The sequence below is a fragment of the Oncorhynchus mykiss genome, chromosome 20, assembly GCF_057628025.1.
Source record: "Oncorhynchus mykiss isolate SJ-2025 chromosome 20, ASM5762802v1, whole genome shotgun sequence".
Taxonomy (NCBI): domain Eukaryota; kingdom Metazoa; phylum Chordata; class Actinopteri; order Salmoniformes; family Salmonidae; genus Oncorhynchus; species Oncorhynchus mykiss.
Window position 1 is genome coordinate 17,777,185 of NC_143041.1, and position 25,570 is coordinate 17,802,754.

A 25,570-nucleotide genomic window follows, 5' to 3' on the forward strand; every position below is an offset into this window, starting at 1 on the left:
TATAAAGCAGGGGGAAAGTTTGCTGGACTCCACCCGGAGGGGCAGGTCTTGAGTGGACAGCCACTCTTTCTGAGACGATACCGAGGAGCCGGGGTCCGGTGGCGGTCCGCTTGTCGGTGATACCTGGAGGTGGTCTTGAGAAGAGCCAACCGGGCTCTCTTTGAAGGTATGGCGACAGAGGTGGACAAACATCTGGGCCAAGGGTATGCAGACCTCTTCCACTTGCTCCGGGAAGAGCGGAGGCTGATAACCCAGGGAACACTCGAAAGGCGAGAGACCAGTGACAGAGCAGGGGAGGATTTTGCGGGCATATTCAATCCACACGAGTTGCTGTCTCCAGGTGGTGGGGTTGGCAGAGGCAAGGCAGCGAAGAGTGGTCTACTGGTCTTGGTTGGCTCGCTCAGACTGGCAGTTGGCCTAACGGTGGAACCCGGAGGACAGACTGGCCTACGACTCAATGAAAGTGCAGAAAGCCTTCCAGAACCAGAACAAGAACTGAGGACCATAATTCCTCTCTGTGGCGTTGAGGCGATGGGAGAAGAAGGCGCAGGGATGTAGCTTGAGGTCAAGGGCAGAACGCTGGGACAGGACAGTCCCCACTCCGACATCCGAAGCATTGGCCTCCACCACAAACAGACGGGACGGGTCAAGGTGAACCAATTTGTGAGCTGTGGTGAAACAGTGCTTGAGGTCCCGGAACGCCCGGTCAGCAGCTAGGGAACATGTGAACTGAACCTTGGGAGAGGTGAGTGCAGACAGGGGGGAACCCAGGGTGCTGACAGGGGGGAAGCCAAGGATAAAGCAGCGATAAAAGTTGAAAAATCCCAGGAAATGTTGCAGCTGCACTCTGGATGCAGAATGGGGCCAATCCACCACCGCTCTCCCCTTCCCGGGATCCATCTGTACATTCCCTGCAGCTATGATGTAACCAAGGAAGGGGATGGTGGAGCGATGGAATTCTCATTTCTCCGCTTCACAAAAAACGGGTTCTCCAGGAGGCGCTGGAGGACCTGTCGGATGTGGAGCACGTGTTCTTGGTCTGAGTGGCCTCAAACAAGGATTTCTTCGAGGTAGGCGAAGACGAACCAGTTCAACATGTCGCGGAGAATGTCACTGATCAGGGAATGGAACACAGTTGGCCCATTGGTAAGGCCAAATGGCATGATCAGATATTAGTAGTGACCTCTGGCCGTGTTGAAGGCTTTCTTCCACTCGTCCCCCTCCCGTATCCGCACCAGGTGGTAGGCGTTTCGCAGGTCCAACTTGGAGAAAACGGTGGCCCCCTGGAGTGGCTAGAAGGCCGAGGCGATGAGTGGTAGTGGGTAGCGGTTCTTCACAGAGATGTCATTGAGGCCCCGGTCGTCGATGCATGGGCGCAGAGTTTTGTCCTTCTTCTCCACAAAAGAAAACCCTACGCTAGCGGGGGAGGTAGCAGGACAGATACACCCTGCAGCTAGGGAGTCCTCGATGTAGGTCTCCATAGCCTTGGTCTCTGGACCTGACAGAAAGTACAGTTGTCCCTGCGGTGGTGTGGTGCCTGGGAGAATGTCGATCCCGCAGTCATAAGGTCGGTCGGCCTTACTGAAAACCTCCCGGATGTCCTGTCCTGGTACTCCGAGGGAATAGCGGAGAGGTCCGGGGCAACTTCCAAGCCTGCTGGAACACATCCTGGGGCAGGCTGCGCTGACTTCAGGCAATGTGCGTGGCAGAACGGGCTCCAGTGAGTGGGGATGCCCATCTCGGACACCAGCGTAGCGTCCATAAAACTTTCATCGGCCCCATAGTCGATGAGTACCCGGAGAGAGTTTGACTGGTTCCCCCACAGCAGAATGGCAATGGAAAGGGGTGCGAGTAAGGGGAGAGGAAAAGTTTTCCATATGGCCCACCAGAGTACTCCCCCTACTGGTTAGCCTGGTCTTTTAGTGGACAGGAGTACAAAAAATTACCAGTAGTCCCGCAATACAGGCAACTCTTCGTGTGAAGCCAGTGTACACGTTCTGCTGGGGACAGCCTAGCTCTGCCTAGTTGCATCGGCTGAGGTGAATCGGCAGACTTTGGAGAGTATCAGGGGAACTCGGGTAGCCTCGGGTCCTCTCGGCAACGGCGACATCGGGGACATCCGGGATGCCTCGGAGGCGAGGTGGAATCCTTGGGTGGGCGAGTGGAATCGGACCTCCTTTCCTTCTTACGTTCCCATAGCCGCCCATCGATCCGGATGGTCAAGGAAATGAGCGAGTCAAGATTTATTTTAATTTGATTTATTTCACCTTTATTTAACCAGGTAGGCCAGTTGAGAACAAGTTCTCATTTACAACTGCGACCCGACCAAAATAAAGCAAAGCAGTGTGACACAAACAACAACACAAACAAACAACACGCAAACAACAACAACACATAAACAAATGTACAATCAATAACACAATAGAAAAAATAGAAAAATCTATTTACAGTGTGTGCAAATGTAGAAGAGTAGGGAGGTAGGCAATAAATAGGCCATGAAGGCGAAAATAATTACAATTTAGCATAAACACTGGAGTGATAGACGTGCAGTTGATGATGTGCAAGTAGAGATACTGTGGTGCAAAAGAGCAAGAGGGTAAGTAATCATTTGGGGATGAGGTGTGCTATTTACAGATTGGCTGTGTACAGGTACAGTGATCGGTAAGCTGCTCTGACAGCTGATGCTTAAAGTTAGTGAGGGAGATATAAGTCTCCAGCTTCAGTATTTTTGCAATTCGTTCCAGTCATTGGCAGCAGAGAACTGGAAGGAAAGGCGGCCAAAGAAGGTGTTGGCTTTGGGGATGACCAGTGAGATATACCTGCTGGTGCGTGTGCTTTGGGTGGGTGTTGCTATGGTGACCAGTAAGCTGAGATAAGGCGGGGCTTTACCTAGCAAATACTTATAGAATAACTGGAGCCAGGGTTTGGGGATGAATATGTAGTGAGGGCCAGCCAAGGAGAGCAAAGAGGTCGTAGTGGTGGGCAGTATATGGGGCTTTTGTGACAAAACTAATGGCTTTGTAATAGACTACATCCAGTTTGCTGAGTAGAGTGTTGGGGGCTATTTTGTAAATGACATCGCCGAAGTCAAGGATCGGTAGGATAGTCAGTTTTACGAGGGAATGTTTGGCAGCATGAGTGAAGGAGACTTTGTTGCGAAATAGGAAGCCGATTCTTGATTTAATTTTGGATTGGAGATGCTTAATGTGAGTCTGGAAGGAGAGATTACAGTCCAACCAGACACCTAGCTATTTGTAGTTGTCCACATATTCTAGGTCAGAACCGTCCAGAGTAGTGGTGCTAGACGGGCACTTAGTTTTACTAGCATTTAAAAGCAGCTTGAGGTCATTGAAGGAGTGTTGTATGGCGTTGAAGCTCGTTTGGAGGTTTGTTAGCACAGTGTCCAAAGAAGGGCCAGATGTATACAGAATGGTGTCGTCTGCGTATAGGGGGGATCAGAGAATCACCAGCAGCAAGAGCGACATCATTGATATATACAGAGAAAAGAGTCGGCCCAAGAATTGAACACTGTGGCACCCCCATAGAGACTGCCAGAGGTCCGGACAACAGGCCCTCCAATTTGACAAACTGAACTCTTTCTGTCTGAGAAGTAGTTGGTTAACCAGGAGAGGCAGTCATTTGAGAAGCCAAGGCTATTGAGTCTTCCGATAAGAATGACAGATTCAAAAGCCTTGGCCAGGTCGATGAAGACGGCTGCACAGTACTGTCTTTTATCTTTTATTATTTTCAAAATCCTAGAGGAAAACCTGGTTCAGTCTGCTTTCTAACATACACTGGGAGACAAATTCTCCTTTCAGAAGGTCAATATCCTAAAACACAAGGCCAAATATACACTGGAGTTGCTTACCAAGACCACATTGAATCTTCCTGAGTGGCCTAGTTACAGTTTTGACTTAACTTAATGCTGTCTAGCGATAATATTGTGGTTACTCTACAAATCATTCCTACTGAATATGTGGTGTACTTAACTGCAATATAGTATTGTTACTATTCATGGGAGCATTGTTATTAGGGACATTGGTGTTGACCGTGACCTTTACCCTCCAGAGTTGTTGCATTATTAACATGACACTACCACATGTTGAGTTGGGCATATCGCTCTCCTGTTTTCTACCGTTTGTATATGGCTGTACACCGTTTGTATGTAAAGTAAATGAACATTGAAAAGCTTGTGGATATTCCTTGTAAAGTTAGCACACTAGCAATGCTCAACAACCAACTTGACAGAGCTTAAAGAATTATGTGCAAATATTGTACAATTCAGGTGTGCAAAGCTCTTAGAGATTTACCCAGAAAGACTCACAGCTGTAATTCATGCTAAAGGTGATTCTAACATGTATTGACTCAGGGGTGTGAATACTTATGTAATGAGATATTTCATTTTCAAAACATTTTCAAAAATGTCTAAAAACATGTTTTCACTTTGTCTTTATGGGGTATTGTGTGCTGATGAGTGAGAAAAACAGTATATTTAATACATTTTTAATTCAGGCTCTAACACAACAAAATGTGGAATAAGTCAAGGGATATGAATACTTTCTGAAGGCACTGTAAATCCCAAAGAGCATCTCTACCAAATTTGGCGCCAGTAGCAGCGCGTGGGTAAAATCACTGTGGAAGCCAAGCCAGACAAAAAGCCATATTACAACCTGTGTTGTGATAATTGCTTTGTTCGCTCTATAACCTGTTAGTGCATATGCCTTGCCACTGTGATATGTAGGCCTAAGGCCAAGATAATAAGAAGACACAGTGGCAGAATAAATTCAACCACTCCTTTGTTTCATCACAAAACTGGAGAGCAACATCTGTCCGGTGAAGTCTACAAAGCATATTGCATGTAACAAACAGTTACAGAGACAGAGGGACGCTGTTTTGCTCACTCCGATGCTTTCTCCGGTGAGATTCAGCCTCTTGGAAAATTATGAAACACAGAGATGAAAGATACATTATTTTTATTCTAGGTCCTATGAGCACATGCCACGGTAAATGAACGTGTGAATCCGCCACGTCACGTTTTTGATGCTAAGGCCCAGGACTATAGGGTCTGTCCTCTGTGCAGCAGGGTGAACGTTTAATGTCCCTAGGCATAGTCTCTTATTTAGATGCCTTTAAGCATCTACAGGTAAATAAGACGAATCAGTGTCCACTGCCCAAGTGGTTTATTTCATTGGCGCTGTCCATGGTGCTGAAACTAAACTGGGCTCTACAGGTGGTCTGTGTATATGAAGTGAACCAAATTAAACTGTAGCCTATTGAGTGATCAACTCTTTTCAGGTCTTAGCCTACCTCCATTGTTGTGTGTTCCGTTACAAAAGACGGGATACTTGTGCTGAACCAACGAAGCCTGAATACTTGCGCGTTGTGCTTTAAAAAAAACTAGTCTCGGATAAACCAGGCGTGTTATAGCTCCGTATGGACAGCAGATGTCCCCTCATCCCATATTTTCCGTCTGCGTGGCTGGTGATTTGCTCTCCCCTTCTACGTCATTGGAATCTCAAAATGGCTCCTGCTCACCGCCCAAATGGGGGCGGCTGCCGGTTTTTCTAATAACAAAAATTATACACGACCAGGCGACTGATATTCCCCCTTTTCCTGCCACCGTCGCTCGGAATAGCAACCGTATTTTGATTATGCGTCATTCTGTAAGGAGGGATACTCTCTGAGATCATGATAGGCATAATAGCTAGACAAGGAAAAACGGGGAAAGAGCAAGCAAAGCTGAACCAGCCACCACAGCGTTTTTGTTATGGAGCAGTGGTGTAGGGAGTGTGAATGACATGGAAAAGGCATATAATGTCTCTTCTCCACCGGCTTTCTGTGTTGGTGTGAACGAAAAGGGGACCAGCAGCACATATGTCACCCAGCCGCTGTCTCACGGTACCGCCGAAGCGGCAGCTCGTATCTCTAAACATGTCAGCAGGGACGCAACGGGTTGCAGTGACAGCAGGGAATCGGGTGAAGCAGGAGAGGATATTGGCCGTTCCACGGTTTTAGTTACTGACAGTCCATCCGGTGGCACTGTAAGCAATTGTGTTATTCCTGAGCCAGGTTGTGACTCTGCTACAAACGGGTTTACTGTGTCAACAATGGTAGGCGCCAAGGCAGGGACCTCTGCTGTCGCTGCAGTGAATCGAGAGGAAATGGACGGGAATGCGCTCCAGAGGATTTCACTGGCAGAGAAGAACAAGGAATCCTCTGCAGAAGAAGTAGTTGCCTGTCATCCACCATTGAACTTTGTGACAGCAGCTGAGACTGTAGAGTCATTGAAACACTCCTGCAATGGACAGCTTGAACTGAGCTGCACAGCTGCCTCCCGGACTGTTCCAGAGGGGCTCTCGAATTGGGACACAGACAGTGTTATTCAGAGCACCCTCAGCAGTGATGCTGTTATTAGGCCACCTATTAACTGGAGTATGACCCCTGACAAGGAGGCCAAAATGGCAAATGGTGGATTATTTATAGGACACAGCAGCGCCAAGTTACACACAGAGACAGTTGTAACAATTATTTTGGATGGAGCTGCAACATGTCTCTCTAACACACAGTGTGAAAAACCCTCCTCAATTGCAATGAGTGCAAGGGAGGGACATCACGAATCCTGCAATATCAGAGTGGAACCTGACGGAGCCGGGGCCCAGCCTAGGACACAAGCTAACGTAGCAGGAGATCTATCTGGTGGTGCTACATCCAATCTCAACTCTCAGGGTTTACCATCAAGCCCAGCACCAACGAAAGACCCCTGTAGGGTCAGTGCTAAACCAGACACCATTCAGGGAGAGGAACCTTCAGCATCTGGTCACCTAGGAGATGATCTTTCTTCCAGACCCCATCCTCAGGCGCTCAGGACCAGGACTGTGCCCAACAGTGTGAGCTATGACTCCTCCACCATTCTCAGTCCAGGGGAGGAGGATGGGGAGACCTTCGCGGAGCTGGGGGCCCAGGGCCACAGTGACCTCCGATTCATGGACGTCAGTCTGAGCTCCAGGAACACCTTTGAGTCCAGCAGACGTCAGTCTGCCCCAGGGGATATACCAGAGGGCCTGAGTGTAGTCTCGGCAGACCCCTCAGAACTGGCTTTACAGTCCAAAAGACCCGGCATTGCTGAGTATTTTGGCAGGTAAATGAGTTGTTGTATTTGTTGGCTGAGATTATTTGCATTTTCTGCAAGGAACGAGAGGTACAAACTTTGTCACCATGTGCTTACTTCGCTTTACATCAAGGTGTGCCTTTTATACTCCGTATAGCCATATTATTGATGCAATTTAAACCCTTTAAAACAGCAGTCACTGCCATTAATCTTCCTCGCCTTGCAAAACTGTGTATTGGTATTGTAACGGCACACCAGGACATAACAAACAAAGCCAGCGACTAGAACTAGGCCTCTGTCTCATTCAACATTTAGAGCAGGCAGAGACCTGGTGGAAATGGAGCCAGCTGCAGTGAATACTGTAGTAACGGTGTTCCCACACACGGACGTCCCCTAGGTTGTTACACTTTACAGTAGGTGCTAATGAATTAGAAACACTTCATTATTAGTTCATAGATAGTTTATACATCTCTAATAAATACTTAGGCCATGATTGGTAGCTATAATATTGTGACATCAGCTGATGTAAGAAGGGCTTTATAAATACATTTGATTGATATAATATAATAAATAACAGTTTATGAGCTACGTATAGCTCCTTTGTGAACCTTCATGTGAAGTGTTAACCCCTAGGTTTATGGTCCCGCATAGGATCAGGTGAAATTGATCCAATTGATTAAATAAGAGTGGCTGCATATCACTCCTTCAGTGGCAACTGAACTGACCATATCAGTATGACTTTTGTCCGATCTAGGAAGTGATTCAGAAAGACATTTAATAACCCTGATTTCTCAGTACGTCGACTCATCAAAACCGTTTAGCTGACAGGGGGAATGAAATAAGTGTGTCATCATTAAAAATTGCCCACTCATTGTCCTGGCTTTTCTGTCTGGTCAGGAGTTTATTTCCCAAGAAGCAGAGAGAGCCGAAGGGTCCGTCTCAGAATGTTCCTGGTTGGAAGCTGTTTGGGAAGGTTCCCGCTAGAGAGAGCGCTCCCAAGGACTCCAGGACCATACAGCAGGTTGGTGTCCCAGGCCCATATTCATGAATAAAGCATGTCAGATTAGGAGTGCTGATCTAGGATCAGCTGTGTCTTTTAGATCATAATGAAAAGGATTTCATTGACATGGAGGCCCTGGGCCCGTATACATAAAGCATATGAGAGTTAGAGTGCGGATCTAGGATCAGGTCATCCCTGTCCATATAATCTTATTCATTATTATTTGAAAGACAAAACTGATCCTAGATCCACACTCTTACTCTGAGAAGCTTTTTGAATGTTGGCCCCGATGTCACTGCTACAGTAGTTATTCACAGACCTATTAACTGACCTAACTTCCTGTAAAGTATTGTGTATGGGAGAGAAAGCTATCTGACCCCGCCTGGAGGGAATCCAGCAAGTGCGTCATCTAGGAATGTACTAGTAAAGTCGAGGTGGATGCCATGAGCTCAATATTTAGCCTAGATAATTTTTTCCCACGTGCTAGTCAGGACTTAACCCTAATGAATAGGGATTATGTCAGCCTTATGTACCTAACCTCAATTTGTTAACATAGCTTAATGCTTTAAAGAAAGTAAAGGACTACAACTGTTTAATCTCCAAGTAATTTACACCCCTTCTGTTCAACTCCTTCACCTATGATACATTGCATTGCAGCCCTTTTGTTTTGTATCACACGATTCACTAGTTGCCACTTGAAACTGACACAGTAAAATTGCAGCCTTGTGCAACACGCAATGACACAGCATAACAATCATTCCCTACGCCCTATTCTGACAACTCACCTATACTTGTCTGACCAGGTAGCATACTGATAGCATCTCATGCTCACAGCTCGAGTAGATTCTTTAATGTCAGATATAATTTCTTCTGAGAATCCTATAATAGAGTGCCTGGTAATAATGGCATCAGAGCTTATATATAGTGGTGTGACAAAGGCTTTAGTCGGCCTGTACTTGGCCTACTCCTTCCCAACACTGACGAGAGAGTAGGGTTCAGGTCATCCAGGTTGGAGCCTGGCAGGCCCTGGGGCCTGGCTCTGTCCCTGGGGCTGGCTAGCTGCCTGAGTAAAGAGTAGGTCTTATTCAAGGTGTATGCCTCTTGCCTGGTATGTTGAGCCTCGATTGAGCTTGAATTATGCCCTTATCTCCTGGCCTCAGTCGTCTCCTGCCCTCAGCCCCTGGCTATGTCCTTCCTTCCTCTCTCTCCCTCTTCTCCTCACTCCCTGTCTCCCTCCCCTACTCTGCCATGCAGCTACAGGTCCGTCTCCACAGTCATTGGAGGCACTAATGCATGATTTCATGCCTGGATGGAAACAGACACTGAAGCCAGTTAAATGTCTCCCTTCACTGGATTAGTAGTGCACTCAACTCTAGTACATACAGCTGCAGACGAGATGAGAGATGAGCGTTTATAAGCCTCACTGTCCTACTGAGATTATGACTAAAAGAGAGTGACCTCATCTAGAGTGAGCTACACTGGTTAGAGTAGGGATCTAGGTGTCAGAGGGTCCATCTGTAATGTGTTCCAGAAATGTGCCGTATAGAAGCTCAGGTGATGGGTTGATTCTTCATGCAGTTATTCTACCTGCAGGGGTAGGGATTGAATTGCATCTCCAACAGAGGCCCTTTCAATAAAGTTGCCTATCTTCCTTTCCAGTGCCAAAGGGCAAAGTTGCTTATGTGGATTGGATGTGTACTGAAGGGTCACACTTTATTTGGATAGTCCGAATAGTCCATCGGTAGATGCTCTACAGGTGGTCATACGATCAACAAACTATCTGCTAAGGTTAAGGTTAGAGTTAGGTTTAGAATAAGGGTTAAGCTTAGGGCTAGGATAAGGGTTAAGGTTTGGGATAGGGTTAATAGATAGTTAGTTGAAATGTTACTGATAGTCCATCTGTAGATGCTCTACAGACTATCTAAATCAAGTGGTTACCCTGAATTACTTGACACTATTCTTCTTCTTTTTTTGATAGACACTTTTGAACTGAGTTTAAACGTTGTTCTTCTTTCATCAGGAGAGTACTCCAGATGGTCTCGCGTCTGTGTCCACACCAAATCTCTTAAGCGCAGGGGTATGGACTTTCTCGAGTTTCCTTTTCAGTCATCTTCTCAATCTCCTATCTGCATGGGGCTGCTAAGCAACCATTTCCATTGACCATACAACTCATGTCCATGCCCACCCTAGTACTAACAGAGTAGGGGAAAATGCATGCTGGGGGAAAAAATTATCAGAATTTAATGCAGTATCAAAGTAATCTTCGACAATCACAAGGTCTCTGAGACTCTTGCCATAGCTCCAGCAGCTCATAGACTCTGTGGCTCAAAATGTTGTAATCCAGAATGTTGTGATCCATTTTCCCTTACATCCGTTCTCAAATGTGATAGATCTATTAGATTTGCCTGTATTCCTTATTATGGACAGCGGACGTTCAGGAAGCTACACAGACACACTGGAAACTAGATTAGAGCTCCTAGTTAAATTGTGTTTGAGGGCATTTAAAAAAAAAAAAACTATAAATGGTTAAATGAGTGAAAAATAGATGTCATTGTTGCAATTGTTTGACTAGGCAACATATTCTAACATCCGAAATTGACATGTTGAGTTGTTTTGCCATATTCAGTTATTTAATAATACGCTAATTTCCCTAATGTGGGCAGTTTGTGTTACTACCTTACACAAGCTTGCATTTTCACCTCAAGCAACAAAGTGAAATTACACATTTTAACCTCAGATTGGTGAACTTAATATAAACATTTATAGTCATCAAGATGACACTAAATCGATTGATTTAAATAAATGAATATCTTTGGTTTGGTACCATTGATTTTATCATATGCGCTTGTCTGTCGCATGTCTAGCAATGCTGACCAGACTGCATGCGCGCAAGTTGATTTTGTCCACTTACACCAGACGCGATCAGGACACGCAGGTTGAAATATCAAAACAAACTCTGAACCAATTCTATTAATTTGGGGACAGGTCGAAAAGCATTTAAGATTTATGGCAATCTAGCTAGCTAGCTTGCTGTTGCTAAATAAACATTGGGTTGTTATTTTACCTGAAATGCACAAGGTCCTCTACTTTGACAATTAATCCACAGATAAAACGGTCAACCGAGTTCGTTTCTAGTAATCTCTCCTCCTTCAGGCTTCTTCTTCTCTGGACTTTATATGGCGGTTGGCAACCAACTTTAAGGTGCATTACCACAACTGACTGAACTGGAGTGTGGACCTCAGTTCATCTTTCAATCACCCACGATGGTATATGCTCCTAAAAACCAATGAGGAGATGGCACGTAGGTATATCCTGCTAAAAACCAATGAGGAGATGGGAGAGGCAGGACTTGCAGCACGTTGTGCTTTACAAATAGAACCAAGTTCTATTTTTAGTGCCTGGCTACGTAGACGTGCGCGATAATTGAATAACATATATGTGTACATTTATTTTGCGACGCTCGCGCATGCGACTCAAGCGCTGTGGTCAGCATGTAAGAACGTGGTTGTCCTTTTCAAACTCAAATGGCAATGGGAGAATCAGGGCGCACTCTTTCTAAAAGCCTCTGGCCACAAACAAATACACAGATTTGACAGTCAAGCTGTCACTATGTGGAACTACCTGTGGAGTAATTATTTTTTTAAATTGTCCATTGTTGTTTACTTTTTCGTATTGGTCATCTACCGTAAACTTTGTCCCTCAGGGCGATGAGTTGATAAATGGCCACTACAGGTTCTTATCTATTGACTGGTAGTATACCCAAGTTCGTTGTCGTTTGTCTTTCAGAAGAGCGAAAAATGGTAGCGGCAGACAATTGTCCCAGTACCATTGATTTACATACAATATCCATGTGAGTGATTCCTCTGTGCACGCTATTGATTACAGTAGAACAAGCTAATCAATTTCTGTCTGGCGTGGCTGCTTGACAAATGTTGATGCATGAGCAGTTTTTAAGTTACTAATTTAGCAAAATACAAAGAATTTGAACACAAGCGTGACAAGTGTGTAGGGAGTAATGTTTATGTCTTGGTCTTCAACATGCAGTATCACAACTTATTTCAGCATATTGATTATGAATTTGGACATTTAAAACCAGTGTTTTTACACAGCTATAAATCAAAATGACATGACAGAAAGCAGCTACTGTACCATTTTCAACTTGTCTTAAGAATGTAGATGTTACTTTTTAACATTATTTTTCAACAAACTTCTACTTAATTGGTTAAATACTACTGCATGAGTCCAAAAATGTGCTATGATTGATTGATTTTGATGATAGTGAAATTGGGAAAATTACTAAGAATTGCTTTTTTGGTTTACCTTACATTGATATATTTGACTTGACATTTATTAATAAACACAGTTGATTACATGATGATTGTATATACACTTTGACATTACAAATGGTCCCAGAGATCTATATGCTTTTCTGGTATACACTTGGTGATTATATATGATAGTGTGCCTCTAGAAAAGCATTGGTGTTGGTTAAACACAGTTCAACTCTGACCTTTTCTAAGTACTATAGGATAGCAGCAATCAAATGGTGAAAAAGCAGTGCCTATTTCTCCACTTTTACTATGGTGGCTGTTATTCTTCACTGGTTTTGGTCAATCTCACTCTCCTGAGACGCCACTCCCCTCCCCCGTCCTTACCAGCCTTTTCTTCTGATAGCCCCCTTTGTAACTACTACCCATAAATGTCTTGAAGGAGCCACAACACAAGACAATGTAGCCATTGACATCCATACAGTAGCCGTTTCATGCATGGTGAAAGGTCAAAGGTGAGTCTTGTTTTGTGTAGTGGAGCTGAGGGATGTATGGTGATACATCTAGTCACTTGGTCTATTAGATAGTCAATGCACCAACTTGCACGAAACAAACGCATTGGATATCAGGGGCATTTATTGACCCCTTAGACATGACTCATGATGTACAGTTGAAGTCGGAAGTTTACATACACCTTAGCCAAATACATTTAAACTCAGTTTTTCACAACTCCTGACAATTAATCCTAACTGACCTAAGACCTAAGACCTAGTCTGGTGTAACTGAGTCAGGTTTGTAGGCCTCGTTGCTTGCACACGCTTTTTCAGTTCTACCCACAAACTTTCTGTATGATTGAGGTCAGGGCTTTGTGATGGCCACTCCAAAGCCATTTTGCCACAACTTTGGAAGTATGCTTGGGGTCATTGTCCATATGAAAGACCCATTTGCGACCAAGCTTTAACTTCCTGACTGATGTCTTGAGATGTTGCCTCAATATATCCACATCATTTTCCTTCTTCATGAAGCCATCTATTTTCTGAAGTGCACCAGTCCCTCCTGCAGCAAAGCACCACCACAACATGATGCTGCCACCCCGTGCTTCACGGTTGGGATGATGTTCTTTGGCTTGCAAGCCTCCCCTTTTCCCTCCAAACATAACGATGGTCATTATGGCCAAACAGTTCTATTTTTGTTTCCTCAGACCAGAGGACATTTCTACAAAAATACGATCTTTGTCCCCATGTGCAGTTGCAAACCGTAGTCTGGATTTTTTATGTCGGTTTTATAGCAGTGGTTTCTTCCTTGCTGAGCAGCCTTTCAGGTTATGTCGATATAGGACTCGTTTTACTGTGGATATAGATACTTTTGTACCTGTTTCCTCCAGCATCTTCACAAGGTCCTTTGCTGTTGTTCTGGGATTGATTTGCACCTTTCGCACCACAGTACGTTCATTTCTAGGAGACAGAACGCGTCTCCTTCCTGAGCGGTATAATTTCTGCGTCATCCCATGGTGTTTATACTTGCTTGCTATTGTTTGTACAGATGAACGTGGTACCTTCAGTCGTTTGGAAATTGCTCCCAAGGATGAACCAGACTTGTGGAGGTCTGCAATTTCTTTCTGAGGTCTTGGCTGATTTATTTTGATTTTCCCATGATGTCAAGCAAAGAGGCACTGAGTTTGAAGGTAGGCCTTGAAATACATCCACAAGTTCACCTCAAATTGACTCAAATTATGTCAATTAGCCTATCAGAAGTTTCTAAAGCCATGACATCATTTTCCAAGCTGTTTAAAGGCACAGTCAACCTAGTGTATGTAAACTTCTGACCCACTGGAATTGTGATACTGTGAATTCCATGTGAAATAATCTGTAAACAATTGTTGGAAAAATGACTTGTCATGCACAAAGTAGATGTCCTAACCGACTTGTCAAATCTGTAGTTTGGTAACAAGAAATGTATGGAGTGGTTGAAAAACGAGTTTTAATGACTCCAACCTAAGTGTATGTAAGCTTCTGACTTCAACTGTACACCCTAAGGATGCTCTCTCTCTCTCAACCTCTCTCCAGATCGCTCTCCACAGTCATCAACAACCATCACACACTCCACAGTCCCTCCATTTTCTCTCCCCCCCCCAACCATCACACACTATTTAGTCCCCTCATTCTCTCTCTCTAATTCCTCTCTCTCTCTCCCTCCCCAGACACATAGGCTGCTGCCTGCATGGGCCTTGTGATTTCCACAAGCCTGTCAGCTGATCCTGTCACCCCTCACGGCTAAAGCCACTATCTTTCCTCCCTTTCAAATGTAAACCCAAGAGGCTAGTTGACCTGTATTTGAGCTGTGTTTTCTAGTACCTATAGAGATTCAGGTTTTTGATGTATCTGCAGGAGTTTGAGGCCAGGGTGGGCAAGGCTGGGCCTGGGGGAACGTCAGCTGGGATGTCCCCTACTCAGCCTCAACAGGGCCGGAGGAAGAACCTGGAGTTTGAGCCACTGTCCACCACAGCTCTTATACTGGAGGACAGGCCTGCGTAAGTCCACACTATCTCTCCCTCTGACTCTCTCTCCACTTTATTTCTGTCACATCTTTCCATTTCTTTGTCTGTTCCTCTGTTCTTGTTTATTATGCCCTCCAGTCCTTGCAGAGGGAAAAGGCCAAATGTTTTGAGAAAGGTTAGACCTACAGTGGCTTGCGAAACTTTTCACTCCCCTTGGCATTTTTCCTATTTTGTTACCTTACAACCTGGAATTAAAATAGGATTTTTAGGGGGTTTATATCATTTGTTTTACACAACATGCCTACCACTTTGAAGATGCAAAATATTTTTTTATTGTGAAACAAACAAGAAATAAGAAAAAAAAACTGATAACTTGAGCGTGCATAACTGTTCACCCCCCAAAAGTCAATACTTTGTAGAGCCACCTTTTGCAGCAATTGCAGCTGCAAGTCTCTTGGGGTATGTCTCTATAAGCTTGGCACATCTAACCACTGGGATTTTTGCCCTTCAAGGAAAAACTTCTCCAGCTCCTTCAAGTTGGATGAGTTCCGAAGATATACAGCAATCTTTAAGTCATACCACAGATTCTCAATTGGATTGAGGTCTGGGCTTTGACTAGGCCATTCCAAGACATGTAAATGTTTCCCCTTAAACAACTTGAGTGTTGCTTTAGCAGTATGCTTAGGGTCATTGTCCTGCTGGAAGGTGAACCTCCATCCCAGTCTCAAATCTCTGGAAGACCGAAACAGGTTTTCCTCAAGAATTGTCCTGTATTTAGCGCCAACCATCATTCCTTCAATTCTGACTAGTTCCCAGTCCCTGCCGGTGAAAAACATCCCCACAGCCACCACCATGCTTCACTGTAGGGATGGTATTCTCGTGGTGATGAGAGGTGTTGGGTTTGCGCCAGACATAGCATTTTCCTTGATGGCCAAAAAGCTAAATTTAGTCGCATCTGACCATAGTACCTTCTTCCATATGTCTGGGGAGTCTCCCACATGCCTTGTGGCGAACACCAAACATGTTTGCTTCTTTTTTTCTGGGCTACTCTTCCGTAAAGCCCTGCTCTGTGGAGTGTATGGCTTAAAGTGGTCCTATGGACAGATACTCCAATCTCCACTATGGAGCTTTGCAGCTCCTTCAGGGTTATATTTGGTCTCTTTGTTGCCTCTCTGATTAATGCCCTACTTGCGTAGTCCATGAGTTTTGGTGTGCATCCCTCTCTTGGCAGGTTTGTTGTGGTGCCATATTCTTTAAAAAATGTAATAATGGATTTAATGGTGGTCCGAGGCATGTTCAAAGTTTCTGATTTATTTTTATAACCCAACCTTGATCTGTACTCCTCCACAACTTTGTCCCTGACCTGTTTGGTGAGCTCCTTGGTTTTCATAGTGCTGCTTGCTTGGTGGTGCCCCTTGCTTAGTGTTGCAGACTCTGGGGCCTTTCAGAACAGAACAGGTATGAATACTGAAATGGTGTGACAGATCATGTGACACTTAGTTTGCACACAGGTGGACTTTATTTAACTAATTATGTGACTTCTGAAGGTAATTGGTTGCTCCAGATCTTATTTAGGGGCTTCATGTCAAAGGGGGTGAATACATATGCACGCACCACTTTTCTGTTTTGAATTTTTTATAATTTTTTAAAACAAGTTATTTTTTTCATTTCACTTCAGCAATTTGGACTATTTTGTGTATGTCCATTACACAAAATCCAAATAAAATCCATATAAATTACAGGTTGTAATGCAAGAAAACAGGAAAAATGCCAAGGGGGGTGAATACTTTTGCAAGGCACTGGATCTATATTACACACACTACATTATTTTCAACTAGGCTCAGGCCAGGGTGTGGTGTCTATTAAGAACACAGTGAGAAGCACACAGCGTCCAAAAACAAGTGGTGTTGAGTTTCTCTGTCTGTGAGACTCCTTGGTCACCTCAGCTGCTCTCTCTGATCCAAGACCTCAGGCCCTCATTAAGAATAGATATATGAAATCTGAGTGTGTTGCCTGAACCATAACAAACACACTGTCTACAAGGCAAAGTCAGTCTTTCTGTTTGTAGGTGTTAATCTCTCTTTAATCCTCAATGTGTTGAACTTGACTAAAAGTAACCATTTTGTGTCCTCGGTTATGTGATATGCACTGATTACGGTGAAATTGACACTGACAGACACTGATACTGTGTCTCCTCTGCTCTCTCGGCAGGAACCTTCCTGCCAAGTCTGTGGAGGAGGCCCAGCGTCACCGCCAGGAGTATGACGAGATGGTGGCCGAGGCCAAGAAGAGAGGTACTGTTAAATGCATTTCTCTCTCACCCCTTCCATTTCACTGTCTTTTCAGGGCTGTGCAATGGAGGTCAGCCGCATTTGACCTGTCCACTGTATAGACCTCCAGATGTTACTTGGCTCATTCTGTCAGTTGAAGCCGTTGCTAAAGCCAGAACTTGAACATACTTTTGCCACTTTACATCATAATAACAATTGTAAAGCAGAAGGAAAATAAGATATATATATTTTTAACGCGTTTATAAGCATCTGTTAACATTTATAAGCATTTCTAATGGCGTATTCATTAAAAGTTATTATGAAGTGTAACCAAAGGATTTGTGCCCCCCTCCCCACAGAATTGAAGGAGGCCCAGAGGAAGAGGAAAGAGATGAAGGAGAGGTTTAAGCAGGAGGAAAGCATCGCCAACGCCATGGTGGTCTGGAACAACGACATCCTGCCCAACTGGGAAAACACGTGAGTTAGCTAGCTAGTCACTTCCTGCTAAACAACTCTCCACTGGCATGGGGAAGCGATGGAGAGTATCCAGTCAGTACAGTACAGTGGCGGTCGGTGCCGTTTAAGATGAGGGATGATGATACATTTTTTATGAGCATGGCCTTGTTTCTATTACAGCATATTGGATGACTGTCATTCATATTCCATTCACCCAGCTCAATGTAACATCGATAGGTTTCGGCTATTACATGATACTCTAATTTTCCCTTTACCCATCATGATGTTGCTACAACCTAGCCTATGAATGAAAGTTTACAACGTAGGTGCACAGATAGAGAATTTTGAGTAATCAAGATGACAGACAGTGACACATTCAATACCTCCTTGCAAATTATTGTCTGCATCTATCTGATCTAGGGTGTAATCATTAGTCCAAATAGTTGCAAATGAGAGTTTCTATTGGATAAATTCAGTTATTGTTATCCCCGTTTCATTCCGTTTGCTTCCGTTTAAGAAACATTTTTCAACCGAATCGGCAAAATGAATACACCCCTGATCACATGCAAACACAGTTCACTTTCATAGTAGCCACATAAAAACAGCATGATCACTTTGCTCGTTGTATATATAATTCCTTCTCCCAACTATCTACACGCTCTCCTCCTCTCACATTTCCCCTTCGCTTGTGGACTTCAGTGCACAACACATCAGCTGTCTGTGACCAGGCAAAAAAAACTTTCCAAGCCAAACCTTCAAATCATGACCATTGACCGCTAACCGCTACACACAGCCTACATTGTTGTCACATCATAGTCATGCAGTACAGTGTACAGTCAGAAAGCAGTTTAGCAGTTACACCGGTGTGCCCCGGTGGCAATAACTTAATAAAAGCTTACCTTGATTTGGAAGAGTTCCAGTGTTGGATAGCCATAGCCAGCTGGCTAACATAGCATCCCTCTCTGTTTGAGCCGAGTGTTTGAGTAGGCTAAACTAGCTAGCTAGCTGCATTCATGTGCTAAGTGAACGTTTTTAAAAAATACTTCCAAATCTCTCTCTCTCTTGCTTCTCCTTAATTTTGGAAGAAATTAATTTGTTAAGAACAGTTGAACTATTGTCTTTGTCTCTCTTTGAGTCAACTACTCACCACATTGTATGCACTGCAGTGCCAGCTAGCTGTAGCTTATGCTTTCAGTACTAGATTCATTCTCTGATCCTTTGATTGGGTGGACAACATGTCAGTTCATGCTGCAAGCCCTGATAGGTTGGAGGACGTCCTCTGGAAGTTGTCATAATTACTGTGTAAGTCTATGGAAGGGGGTGAAAATCATGAGCATCCTAGGTTTTGTATTGAAGTCAATGTACCCCCAAGGAGGACAGAAGCTAACTGTCCTGTGGCTTCACCATGGCGTTACCCTACAGAGTGCTGGTGATGTTACTGTAGACTTTCATTGCAAAACAGTGTTTTAATCAATGATTTGGTTTTAGCTATGAGGAGGACGGTCCTTCACCCTCTGAGGAGCCTCCTCTGGGACAGTATTCAGTCCGTAACTCAGTCAGTTTTTCTGCCAGTCAGCCATTTAATTAGCCAGCCAGACAGCCAATCAGTCAGTGAACCAGTCGACTCAATCAGCCAGTCAGTAACTTGGTCAGTAAACCAGTCGGTCAGTAGGCTTGTAGGCATAGGTCAGGGCTCCCATGTGCAGCAGACCCATGCCAGTCTGTTTGTGTCCCCCTGTAGGCGTAACACTCGACGGGTGCGAGAGCTCTGGTGGCAGGGCTTGCCCCCCAACGTCCGAGGAAAGGTCTGGAGCCTGGCCATAGGCAACGAGCTCAACATCACCCCAGGTATGTAATGGTGTTTCAATAGTCATAACTCAGCATAATTCAGTATAGCAGAATAGGATCAGATTTGCATTCAGAAAAATACATCCAAAGTCAAGTTATGTGTCAATACACGTAAAGTACATTGGAATGTATTAACATGGCCAACGTTGTACATCTAAAAATGTAGTGCGCGGGTATTGTTTGTTTTCTAAAACAAGCACTTTCCCCACTTTCAGCTGGAGTATATGTACCAGCCTGTTGTGTTGTGAGTGGGAGGAATTTCTGGATTGCCTCCATGTTTCACTGCCAGAAAGTGCTTTTGTGGTTTCCAGAAAAATGCAAAGTAGACGTCCTGACTCATTGAGAGAGTAATCTTCTTTCCTTTTTCTACAGAGCTGTATGAAATATTCCTCTCCAGAGCAAAGGAGAGATGGAGGAGTTTCAGTGAGACGGGTTCAGAAACAGAGGCTGACGGTTGGTCTGAGGCGGGGGTGGGGTGGGTGGGTGGGTGGGTGGGGGGGGGGGAGAGAGAAGCCCTCAGGGGACAAGACTGTGAATCTCAGCCTCAAACGCACACACACATCCATTCTCCTCTCTTCCTGTTTGAGACAAAGCTATTTCCTCTCGTTGCTTTTACATCTGAGGTCCTTGACACATTGTGGAACTAAAACTTAGCAGTGCTGCCGCCACATTGGCGTCACATTACTGCACAAATCCCCCTCACTCAGGAGCCATTTGCAGGCTTGGTGCAAAGGCTTTCTGTTGTTTTTCCTCCAGTGATCTGTAAAGCGCCTGTTTCTACCATCATGTCAGACTGTCTGCCCATTGGTCCAGTACTGAGAGTCAATAGTGACATTCAAAGCGCTAACATCTGTAGCGCATTAGAAAGACTGTTTTTTTGCCAACGAGAGCCTTAGGAGATGGATCCAACAGGATTTAATAGAGCTGAACAGAGAGATTTGCAGCCTGTCTCCTCTTGGCATCGTTTTAGGTTACAAAATATTGGCACTGCATCAGTGTCTCTGTATCGGTCATTGATTGCTGAGTTACTCGGCCTATCATGCACAAACAACGATACAGAGAGGTCAGACAAGCTGGAGATCAGTTTATTGTAGCAAACTGAAATGGTTCCGTTTTATCCTTTCTCTTATGATGTTTTTAACATAATTTGTTCGTGTTTCGATCCGAGATGGGGCATCGCTGGCAGACAGAGAGTCCAGTCTGGACCTGATCAAGCTGGACATATCCCGCACATTCCCTCCTCTTTTTATCTTCCAGAAGGTACAGTAAATATCTTACCCCGTGTGTGTGAGTGTGTGAGTGTGTGAGTGTGTGAGTGTGTGTGAGTGTGAGTGTGAGTGTGAGTGTGAGTGTGAGTGTGAGTGTGAGTGTGAGTGTGTGTGTGTGTGTGTGTGTGTGTGTGTGTGTGTGTGCGCTCCATGGCATTTCTCATCCTCTGATTGTCTTCAACCACAGGGTGGGCCATATCATGATCTCCTCCACAGTGTGCTGGGGGCCTACACCTGTTACAGACCTGACGTGGGATATGTGAGTAACACGTCCAAACAGCACTCTTTGTCCTTATTATCTCCGATACTGCAGGGGTTGTAAAGTGAAATGGCGGCTCTGTTCTCGTTCAGGTCCAGGGCATGTCCTTCATAGCTGCAGTGTTAATCCTCAACCTGGAGGAAGCTGATGCCTTCATCGCATTCGCCAACCTGCTCAACAAACCCTGTCAGCTGGCCTTTTTCAGAGTGGACCATGATCTGGTGAGGCCCACTTCCGCAGGGGCCACTGTGGAAAAATTGTCCTCTCTCTAAAAACGACTTTAACAGGACTGAGTTAGTCGTCACTGAATCTCTCGCTACCGTTCTTCTTCTCTAGATGCTGAAATACTTTGCTGCATTCGAGGTGTTCTTTGAAGAGAACCTCCCAAGACTATTTAACCACTTCCAGAGCTCCAACCTCACCCCAGATCTCTATCTCATAGACTGGTAAGTACCTATGGGATCTCTGTGAACATTTGAAGGTATGTAGCAGCTCTCTTTAGTGTGGCCTTCAACTTTTAGTTCCAGTCATGCTATCAGCTCAGTATTCACAGTTATAAGAGCACAGCTACTGTCAGCTCTAGATTAAATCATCTGCATTCACCATTCTGCTAACTGCCACTTTTGTGTGTGTGTGGTGAACTTGCTTGCGTTCGTTCGTTTGTGAATGCATGCTTCTGTGTCTGTGTACAGGATCTTCACTCTGTACAGTAAGTCGTTGCCATTGGACGTGGCGTGTCGCGTGTGGGACGTATTCTGTCGTGACGGCGAGGAGTTCCTGTTCCGGACGGGTCTGGGGATTCTGCGTCTGTATGAGGACGTGCTCCTACAGTTGGATTTCATCCGCAGCGCCCAGTTTCTGACACGCCTCCCTGAGGATATAGGCTCAGATAGGCTGTTCGCCTGCATTGCGGCCGCGCCCATGCTCAATGGAAACAGAAAATGGTCCCAGGTCAGTTCCTCTAAACAGAAGAAGACATGAAAGTGAGAAAATGGATACGTTTGAGCGGAGTGACAATAAACATACAATAATGTTATTATGTGGTTGGGTTGAAGCCATTTCTGTAGCCTATTGAGTGAACTGGATCATCCTCCCAGAATTCCTCAAAAATAGCCTGTAGTTATGTCCAGTCCCTGGTCTGCCCGTCCGTCACGTGCCACTTGTGTGGCAAGGAGCAGTTTAGAAATTACACATAACTCAGCCACTGCTATATGGAAGACATCTTTATCATAGATTCGCACTTGTTGGGTCCAACAATTCATATACTACACCACCTACAGGTGAATGAATGTACATTGAGTACACAAAACATTAGGAACACCTTCCCTTTTGCCCCACAGAACAGCCTCAATTCATCGGGGCATGGACTCTACAAGGTGTCGAAAGCGTTCCACAGGAATGCTAGCCCATGTTCACTCCAATGCTTCCCACAGTTGTGTCAAGTTAGCTGAATGCCATTTGGGTGGTGGACCACTCTTGACACACACAGGAAACTGTTGAGCGTGGAAAACCCCAGCAGCGCTGCAGTTCTTGACACAAACTAGTGCACCTGGCACCTACTAGCATACTTTGTTCAGAGGCACTTAAATATGTTGGCTTGCCCATTCACCCTCTGAATGGCACACATACACAGTCCGTGTCTCAATTGTCTCGAGGCTTAATGTCTCCTCCCCTTCATTTACACTGACTGGAGTGGATTGAACAAGTGACATCAATAAGGGATCAGTCTACTGTATATCATCGATAAGAGCAGATGTTCTTAATGTTTTGTATACTCGGTGTATGTCAATTACAGAAATAAATTGGAAAGAACCTGTATGATGGTCTGCTTTTTTGTTGTTGTGGAAATGTAGGCTACACAGCACCACCTACAGGTGTTTATTTATTGTGTTTGCCTAAAAAGAATGACCAGTTGCAGTTTTATGCTAAGATTTGCTCTCTCCTCTCCAGGTATTTCACGCGTTGATAAAGGACAACAAGGACATGGACAGGAATTGCAACCCAGCACTTAAGAGTTTATGATTCAGCAGTGGAACATTTGAATGATCATGTTCCTCTCTTTAATTGAGAGGCTTTGATCACCTTAGATGGATCATGGTAAATGGACCTCAAAGAATTTCATACTTGAAGATGGAGGCCTTGAACACCATTGGCAATTTTATTGAATTTAGAGTGTTTATGGTAGTATATCATGAATATACAGTACCAGTCAAAAGTTTGGACAGACCTACTCATTCAAGGGTTTTTCTTTTTTACTATTATTTTAGAATAATAGTGAAGACATCAAAACTATGAAATAACATTTATGGAATCATGTAGTAACCAAAAAAGTGTTAAACAAGTCCAAATAGATTTTAGATTCAAAGTAGCCATGCTTTGTCTTGACGACAGCTTTGCACACTCTTGGCATTCTCTCAACCAGCTTCACCTGGAATGCTTGAAGGGGTTCCTACACATGCTGAGCACTTGTTGGCTGCTTTTCCTTCACTCTGTGGTCCAACTCATTCCAAACCATCTCAATTGGGTTGAGGTCGGGGGACTGTGGAGGCCAGGTCATCTGATGCAGCAGTCCATCACTCTCCTTCTTGGTCAAATAGCCCTTACACAGCCTGGAGGTGTGTTGTGTCATTGTCCTGTTGAAAAACAAATGATAGTAACACTAAGCGCAAACCAGACGGTATGGCGTATCGCTGCAGAATTCTGTGGTAGCCATGCTGGTTAAGTGTGCCATGAATTCTAAATAAATCACTGACGGTGTCACCATCAAAGCACCATCACACCTCCCCCATGCTTCACGGCCGGACCTACACATGGAGATCATCCATTCATCGACTCTGCGTCTCACAAAAACACGACGGATGGGACCAAAAATCTCATGTGGACTCATTAGACCAAAGGACAGATTTCCACCGGTCTAATGTCCATTGCTTGTGTTTCTTGGCCCAAGCATGTCTCTTCTTCTTATTGGTGTTGTTTAGTAGTGGTTTCTTTGCTGCAATTCAACCATGAAGGCCTGATTCACACAGTCTCCTCTGAACAGTTGATGTTGAGATGTGTCTGTTACTTGAACTCTGAAGCATTTATTTAGGCTGCAATCTGAGGTGCAGTTAACTCTAATGAACTTATCCTCTGCAGCAGAGGTAACTCTGGGTCTTCCTTTCCTGTGGTGGTCCTCATGAGAGCCAGTTTCATCATAGCGCTTGATGGTTTTTGTGACTGCACTTGAAGAAACTTTCAAAGTTCTTGTTATTTTCCAGATTGACTGACCTTCATGTCTTAAAGTAATGATGGATTGTCGTTTCTATTTGTTTATTTGAGCTGTTCTTGCCATAATATGGACTTGGTCTTTTACCAAATAAGGCTATCATCTGAAAACCACCCCCACCCCTGTCAAAACACAATTGATTGGCTCAAACACATTAAGAAGGAAAGACATTCCACAAATTAACTTTTATCAAGGCACACCTGTTAATTGAAATGCATTCCAGGTGACTACCGCATGAAGCTGATTGAGAGACTGCCAAGAGTGTGCAAAGCTGCCATCAAAGCAAAGGGTGGCTACTTTGAAGAATCTCAAATGTAAAATACATTTGTTTGACACTTTTTGGTTACTACAAGATTCCATATATGCTATTTCATAGTTTTGATGTCTTCACTATTATTCTAAAATAATAGTAAAATAAAGAAAAAACCTTGAATGAATAGGTGTCCAAACTTTTGACTGGTACTGTATGATGACATACTGAAGTTAGACCCAATTCATTACATCTATCTAGTCCCATCACAAAAGTCTGGAGTTTCTTAATTGAGTGAGGCCCTTAGTTACACCTGTGGATTTTATCTCACTAACATAAGATATTTAATGAAAATGCACCTCCAAGCATAGATTTACAGTATATGATTTAATGGACCAAGCCAATATAACAACATGGAACAAAATGAAAACAGTGACACAGCCCATGCATTTCTTAAGTCTCTGAAGCTTGACATTGAATAGTTTCTGCTCAACTAAACTAACAGTAATAGGTTTTCATTACAGTGAGCAGTAAGCACTTGTTTCCGAAAGACCCATAGAAAGTGCAAAAGAGAACGTGTGGCACATGAAGTTTCTGTTTTGCTTTTGTGTGTGAATGAATCCACAGTGAAGCTCTAATATTGTTGTGAATGAAAGAGCAATGAGACCCTTGTTCAAAGCACCTATTCATGAAACATAATTTACTTTTAAAACATTGTTTGTGATGTTGCTCGCATCTTTTGTTACTTTACATTTGACTTATATGTTGAGATGCAACATATGTTTTAATCAATGCTGTAGTTCATGGTTCTACAGGACATTTTTCATATCTTATATATTGGATATAAAAAAAGTTGTATATTGTTTCTTTTGCATTTTTTCTATGCTCTATTGTACAGTTTTCATACTACTATGTTAGAACAATTGTAAATATATTTGAAATGAATTTTAAAAAGTACCTCTGTGATACTGTATCAGACCAGAAGTTATGAATTATGTGAATAAATCAAAGATATGATAATTGCATTTTTAAAATATTGTCTATTTATTCCCAGACAGTCAGTGTTTCCTTACTGCCGGTG

General features: G+C 44.0%; 1 protein-coding gene across 2 annotated transcripts; it reads left to right on the forward strand.

Moving 5' to 3' along the window:
• Positions 1 to 5,494: 5,494 nt before the first annotated feature.
• Positions 5,495 to 25,514, forward strand: LOC110499004 (TBC1 domain family member 12). 2 transcript variants are annotated; one of them, XM_021575787.3, is made up of 14 exons: positions 5,495 to 7,138; positions 8,006 to 8,129; positions 10,129 to 10,185; positions 14,764 to 14,906; positions 17,085 to 17,167; positions 17,503 to 17,620; positions 19,341 to 19,447; positions 19,820 to 19,900; positions 20,616 to 20,707; positions 20,903 to 20,974; positions 21,067 to 21,195; positions 21,311 to 21,420; positions 21,667 to 21,925; positions 22,925 to 25,514. In XM_021575787.3, the coding sequence occupies exons 1-14, from the start codon at positions 5,799 to 5,801 to the stop codon at positions 22,994 to 22,996; spliced, it is 2,787 nt and encodes a 928-aa protein (XP_021431462.3). In that variant the 5' UTR covers positions 5,495 to 5,798; the 3' UTR covers positions 22,997 to 25,514. The 2 variants fall into 2 exon arrangements, with proteins under 2 accessions (XP_021431462.3, XP_021431463.3); XM_021575788.3 differs by lacking the exon at positions 10,129 to 10,185.
• The last annotated feature ends 56 nt before the right edge of the window (positions 25,515 to 25,570 follow it).